Source organism: Opisthorchis viverrini (genome assembly GCF_000715545.1).
Source record: "Opisthorchis viverrini unplaced genomic scaffold opera_v5_220, whole genome shotgun sequence".
NCBI lineage: Eukaryota > Metazoa > Platyhelminthes > Trematoda > Opisthorchiida > Opisthorchiidae > Opisthorchis > Opisthorchis viverrini.
Genome location: NW_008751874.1, coordinates 514799 through 522129, shown reverse-complemented (window position 1 = coordinate 522129; position 7331 = coordinate 514799). Strand labels below are relative to the sequence as shown.

At 44.4% G+C, this 7331-nt stretch overlaps 1 protein-coding gene across 1 annotated transcript in view; it reads right to left on the bottom strand.

The window, feature by feature from the left end:
* The window catches only part of T265_08424 (hypothetical protein), a gene marked incomplete at both ends in the record, with an annotated part of 96997 nt that overhangs the window by 53872 nt on the left and 35794 nt on the right, over nucleotides 1-7331 (bottom strand). The window contains one exon of the mRNA XM_009174223.1: nucleotides 6548-6715. Coding sequence (XP_009172487.1) covers nucleotides 6548-6715 — 168 coding nt within the window. The remainder of the gene's footprint in view (nucleotides 1-6547; nucleotides 6716-7331) is intronic.

Below are 7331 nucleotides of genomic sequence, written 5' to 3'. Positions count from 1 at the left end.
GGTGAACAAAACTGCGGCAGCTACAACCAGTGTACGACGAGTACGCGGTTCTCACAGCTGATGGTGATGATCATATGGTGGCCCGTGAGTTGTACGGGTATCAGTAAAGGCTACACATACATACTGGCTTTGTGCTATTCGAACTATCTGTAAAGTACAGTTTTACCGTACGACACAGCCCAAGTCAAGGTAGATTGGAATGTTGCTTCATAGTTAAACGAACGGTTGGATTGATGAGTAAATTGATCGTCCAACCGCCAGATGACTTCAGGAGTGTTGTAAAAGGAGCCTGCGAGGGGCTTTGGAGGTCACCAAGTTTCGTAGACTTACCTTACTTGTGTCCAATGTTGGGTATTCTGACCATGCGTTTATTCACCTAACCTGCGACACATTTTGATTTCAATGTAGCTTTCATCTGTCACACCACAAATCTTTAGGCCTATACACACCCGCGTTCTTACAGCTGACAGTCAAGCATAAACTACTTCCGGTATGAGGGGTCCATTAGTGGACCTACTAGTTTGTGTTTACGACCAGTGCCGTACCGCTAACCATCTGTTATGCAGTTCACACTAATGAGCCTGAGTTGATAATTTCTGTGTGTGGCTGTCAGATTTTCTCTCCAAGCGCACCAAATTGGAGTTGATACCGGTGTAACTCACGAAACCTGTCACGGGCTATGTAGATGAAAAGTCTATTGAGCTTAGTTCAGCGTTTAGAACTATTTTGGTTGATAAGTACTGAAACCCGTAACTTCAGTTTCTTTCATTACTCTACACTTGAAGATATTTTCACCATCCTCCGCTACATCTGGCTCCCACGGTTTTCAATGAGACGTGATAACCTTCAACTGGCCTAGATCTTTTAAATTCTGCGCGAACGAAGGGCGAGGCTATGGCTACTTGTAACCGTCAGCACTTGGTCGGTCAGCAGCTAGGGTCCAGTGTTTCCTTACAGTTTTGACGCGGCACGAGTGGAGAGAATACTGAGTAGAACGATTTAGAGGCTAAAGCTGATGAGGATGGACCGTTTTGGGCTGTACGTTGCGCAGACAAAATGTTCGGGTTCCTGGCTTATTTAACTTGGATTGCCAGGGAAAATGAATGATAAAATTCCTGACAGTGAGCCCTTTGGAGAACAAACGATATTGAAGTTGAATGAAGTCTGATGAGAAACCAGCTCTGCATTTTTTTGTCGAAACTTGCATCTCGCTCCAAATTATCTATGGTCGAATAAAGAACGGGGTTAAAAGGCAGGGCGCCTTTAATTTCGTCACTGGTTTGGAATTTTTAAGTTTAGATTTTAGATTGTGAGAAAACCTAGGACTCGACAGGACCTTATGAAGAACAGGGTCCAAACTGGCGCGATAAACTTTGAGACACAACTTTGGCAATGCTGTAAGGCAAACGAGTCATTCCAAAGAATTTGGATCTCCCAGATGCGACCAGGATTACGACGACTCGAAAAACATTCGGACGCGTTTGTCTTCACAGAAACAGCCCCGTGGGTCATCAGCATATTCAGTTGTCCAAATGATCGATGTAACCTTCCGGAATCTAAGTACGTTTGTTTCACCTTCCAATCACGCAATATTGCTACATAAAGGATAACCATATATCACCGGGATCCCATTACTGGGTCAAGGATGTGCTACTTAGCAACTCTCAGTTGCACTTCCAATTTGCAATAATGCGAGAGCTGCCTCTTGTAGTATCCTGATTAGCCCTTGTAACTCTGGGAGGATCGGATGCTCCTTTTCGTTAAAATGACCAGACGGAATTCCAATAGATACTGTCGGGCTTTTGTTCAGAGCCGTACCAAATGGACTGGCGCGTAAAATGGACTAAGTAAAAATTCTAATTGGGTCAACTACGAAACATCATGTCCATAGAATGAAACATTTTGACTAATCAAACCGTATTCAATCAGTTGAAAAAGGAGGAAAATCCCTACGGAAACTTCGAGAAGCTCGCCGGTTTTTCAGCATTGATTAGCTTCACGTACAGGACGAGCTCAGAATTGATCATTCATTGCATCCGGCATGAAGTGTGCCATGTCCGTGTATATCATCCTCTTAACCTATTTCATTGACGGCTTAAGCGATAATTTTAGGAAGCTTAGTTTCCGTAGGTAGCTTTTATTCCCGACCGAACCGCAAAGCTGAATTTCAGTCTGTGGGCCGTTAGCAGTTGAGGAACCTACGGCAGTCGCCCTCTTTACATATGTTATGAGTAGTCTGTGCACCTCCAGTTTAAACATCGTTTCATGGAACCCTGAATCGATGCCAAGATCACCGTTAATCTCGTAAACCTTAAGCTGAAAATGAGTTAGAATAAGACGATATCACCAACTCGCGGTCACATGCGTGAGCGTGTCTAGAATATCACTCGTTTCATCAAGTGTCCTCACACGTTCGTTGGGTCACACTGCGTTCACCTTGAACTCTAAGCGCGCCATTCAGACACTCTAGTAATCCACACACTGTTGCTGTCACATGGACGAAAAATAGTCCGAGCGTGACAGAAGCAAAATCATTCCGATTTGCATACACGAATTCATGATTTGTGCAGTTGTGGCTTATGTTTGCTAACTTGAACTGCGAGACCAAAGTTGTCATACTCTGCAACCTCAACGATCCGAGCTGAATGAATATCAGATGCCCACAACTCATAACAATCAGGCCGTGCGAAGGCCAAGGTTACCTCTGTTAAGTGGTAATGTCCGAGGTGTGATTAAAGCCACGGTGGCGTTACCACTGGCATTGGCCTTACGCATACATGGTTCAGTCAGGGCGCGCAGCGACGTGAATCTTGACCACTTCACACCCCTGCGGTGACAAAACAAATTCCAGAATTGCTATTAATTTGACAAGATTTGAGGAAGTTGATTTGCAATTTTGCCATAAAAGTCAAGCCAGTCTATGCTATAAAACTGAGACACCGTAGAGGTGTATCACACTTGATGTGGACTGCAGTACCTTAATGTCTTCTTATTACCGTGAACCCCGGTCTGCATAGCCACTTGATCGCATGGTGCGCCCGGTCAAACCAGAAACGTCAATGAACGTGCGAGCCAACTGCTCGATTGATCACTGTCGCGTACAAGCGGTCAGGAGTGGTACTTAGAATACAACTCATCTGTCAAGGGTATGTGAGGAACAACCAATGAAATCTGTCTCAACGAAAAACGGTTGTTCCATTGGCAGTTATGTGGTCACGTTACGTTCGGAGCTGGTTCTCCTAATGACACTAGTTAGGAAACGGTAGCTCTGCGCAGCCCGGGGTATTTTGGACCCGTCATCTCTCGGATAGGAGTTTAGAAACTTTTCTGTAGAGGAGAGTGTTGGTGGCTCAGGTAGCTCAGATGGTCGTTGGCTTGTTCGCTGAGCTGGACAGTTCGATTGCAAACGTTTCATCACCAATCGAAGTGACATCATCAGTGTGTTATTGGAGAGCGTAGTGGTGCGTAGCGGTCGGTTGGTGGTTGCGCTTAACTTGGTTGAAAATTTAACCGTTCGGCCGTGAGCGACTGACCAGCAGCTTGCATTAGATAGGATACAGCACCAATCACCTTTTAATCACGGAATCCATACCATGTGTTCCCACGTGTTGACTGACTCTCTGAGTGATGCTTTCTCAGATGGAAGTCTGATTCGTCCTGCGCATTCGTCTTCCTTCTAAGATGCGTAGAAATTGTTGTCAGTGTGAGATTTGGGAAGTTCCAATTGGGATTTCATCCCTTTGGTGAAGCCAATCTATGCCGGACAGTAAAGTGCTCGGACTACTTACCAGACACTTGTGAATATGACACTGGAAGGGGTTTCACTAGATGCACACTGTTAACGATGCTCAATAAAGTTGAAACTGTTGTACGGTGGTTCTCGACCTTTCAGGACAAAAATCGGAATCCCAACTGAACATTGTTAAATTTTGGCCCAATGAGCATTTCCAAATCCAAACTACGGCAAACAAAACAAAACAGCTGTTTTCTGTGATCGAACGTTGAAATGTAACACCACCGGACGTCTCTTTTGTCCAAACAGCTTTGAAATGCCGTCTCGGTCGGCAATATATATGATTGCACTGACAGCCGCGACTTTGCTTAAACATACAGCACACCGTCTGTAGACGTACACTGCAAAATAGGATGTGTCCAGTTCTAAGAAATGTAAACTTTGGATTATGAATAGGTCCCGGCTACTCAGAACTCCGGCTGATTAGCCTGTTTGACCGACGACGGTACAAGCTACGCGGAAGTCATAGAATTATAACGAGAGCAGCAAGGTCACATTACAGGCATCTCGCATTTGATATTTGTTTGTTCCCTGAATGTATTTTCGAACCCAAGTGTTGTCATAATCATTCATCGAAGCCACTAACAACAAAGGCACCTGAGCTCTATCCCGCCAGTTAACCTACACCATGACACTGCCGGGTTCCACTTCTGATAAACGAGCGAAACAACTCCCCAAGTAGAACATAAGGTTGACGGAAACTCGGGACTGCGCCTACCTGATGAGCCCCAAAAACGGCAAAACCGGTCGTGGGCTGTTGGATAGTTTTCAGCAACCTTATGAGTAGTTTCTATTATGAAAACTCCTCATTGCAGTTTATCTTACTTTGGTTGGCTTCTACTCGAAGCATGTGTCTCCAAAGGAGAGCGCTTCAACGAAGGGAGGACACTTAACGGGTGTGGAGGGCACTTTGCAATTAAAACATCTTCGTAATAGTAAGGCTATGTTTTTCGGAAACGTACTCTGCAGAAGCATCACCTTTGATCAGTTTGTGAAGCGCTTTAAGCGATTAATGTTTTCTAGGGCGAAGGAGGTCTCACGGAGGGAAATGGTTGTGATTCTATCCAGAGAATAAGCAAATTCCTCAAACGCTTTTTTCTCGATACGAGCACGGAACAAGTATGTGCCTTACAGGAATTAATATAACTATCAGGAGCTCGTCCAAATCACTGGAAAAAGAGTAACAACTGTGAAAACCGTGAGTTTGGAAACCTAACGACAAGCAGAGGAAAAAAGTTATGATAGTTTACAACCGACTGTCCACTGTTTCTGCAAACTTCTCGCCCAATAAAGCATCCTTATCCTTGTTGATTGCTATGAAGGAGAGAAGTCCCGCTAAAGACAGGTAGGACTGTTGTGTGGGGCATCTCTGATTCGGGCATACGATTGCGGTCTCGGACATAGTCTGTATATAATCAAGCAAGCAACTCCTTAATTAGGCGTTGTATAATGTGGAAAAATGACATTTAGATCCGTTTAAGCTTCTTGTAATAGGTAGCACAACAGATATTGTCAGGCGCTACGTCTTCATTGCTTTCTCGACACGCCTCCCACAGGGCGATTAATACCCAAACAAAGCCGACAATAAACGCGAACGTTTTTACACAAAGTTTGCGTGGTCATTTTGAAAACATTCATGTTGACCCCGCATGATGCTAAAATCTCTTGGATAGCCACATGCGGTACGTCAGAAAAGACACATCTCTTCCTTCCATTAGCCCAGTGGGTGACGACAGCACGAGAGAACTAACGGGGGACATAGCAGGATCAACTACTCATTTAGGTGGGCCAACTCATCCACATGGAGGATTACCCAGAAAAGTTAAATTGTGTATGAACCTGATGGCAGACTGGACGGTTGAGAGGATATCACTGACTGGAGCGTCGGAGAGCCGAATCACTGCCGACAGGTGTTATTATTTGGTACGCACTAGCGCAGGATTAGAACGACTGGCCGAAAGAAAACTGTTATCAGTTCGGTCACTGAACCAGAGGAAGCATTTTCCATTGTTTATCCGGTTATATGCCATAGCAACTCATGAAAATGTCAAAATGCTCGCTATACAAGTTAACATCAGCCTAATCGATCAAGTAGAATGTCCACTGGTTTTATCAGGTCTACTTGGATAATGCGTTCTCTGATCGATTGCTTGAATAATTCACTTTCCACAGTCGTGCATTGTATCACCATTATTACAGTTATACTAGTATAGTTTTACTCGCACAGGGTAGCAGCGTCAGCGGATAAGATAAAACTAAAATCAACCTGTCACTTCAGGTATTGCCATACCATAATCTGACACGCTTTTTATGTAAGAGTGATGCGGATTTGGTCAACTTTCCACAGGACTCCAAACTAACACAACGCAACCTAAGGGTAAACACTGCGAGTGAGCTACGGGAAGACCCTCACCCACTCGGTGTCCCCTTTCAGCTACTGCGCACGCTGTCTCCAGTCAAATTTATTCATTTCGACCCCGCGTTGGTCAGCCAACATTTCGCTCGCTCAGTTAACACTTTCTATGAGCTGTTAGTGAACGATAAAAGGTCTAGCTTCAATCCACTTACATCACGAGCGTTAGAATTTAAATTCAAATTGACGTACGAAAATTATCCGAATACCTCGGTAGGTTGTGGATGCGATAGACTCTTTCTACGCTCTGGGTAGTCTAACCAAAGATTAGAGAAAAAGGAAATTCAGTAACGATTTGGTTTGGTGTCGTTTCGGTTGTACAGTGTGTCAATTCAACTAACCTGGTGTATTTCTTGTAGTCCAGCTTCGTCCGCCGTTCCCAGTGTGGAGTGGTCATAGAGTAGTCGTTCCACACAAACGGCTCTGGTGTCGTTCAAAACAGCGTAATACAAAGGAGTTAGATTATATTGATCCTTGGTGTTGGGAGACTGACCGAGATCGAGTAGGACCTGAAAACCAAATCAAAGAATTATTCTTTTAACCTGCAAAAAAGCCTACATTCACCATAGACAGCCAGCCAGTTGCTGTGTGAAAAAAATTGAGCAGGTTTACAAGGGCTCTCAGAGTTCAAAACAAATTCAAACTGGTGATCAAATGCTGAAGCACGCGTTTGCCGCCGTACAATTGGAAGTTTTGACGTACGCTTGAATGCGCATGTGACTCAAGCTTAACACAGGTGGTTTATCGGAACATACCGCTTGAAATAGTATGGTCCGTGTTTATCTGTCCAACAGGATGTTTATGTTGTTCCACAGTCCCTGAGACCACCGAATCGCATAACAGCTGATTGTTGTCAACAGACTTGCGATCATCTCTTCAACAAGAAACACCGGACACTTTTTGCCTTTATTAGGAAGGGAATATGTCTAGCGGGGTGTCAGATTAGTATACAAGTGAAGAAACTTGATGAAACGTATATCTTTGTAATGTGCTACTCATAAGGTTGCTGAAAATCCATCGACAGCCCACGACCGGTTTCGCCCTTCTTGGGGCTCATCAGGTAGGCGCAGTCCCCGGGTTTCCGTCAACCTTATGTTCTAATTGAAACCAAATTGCACGAAATTA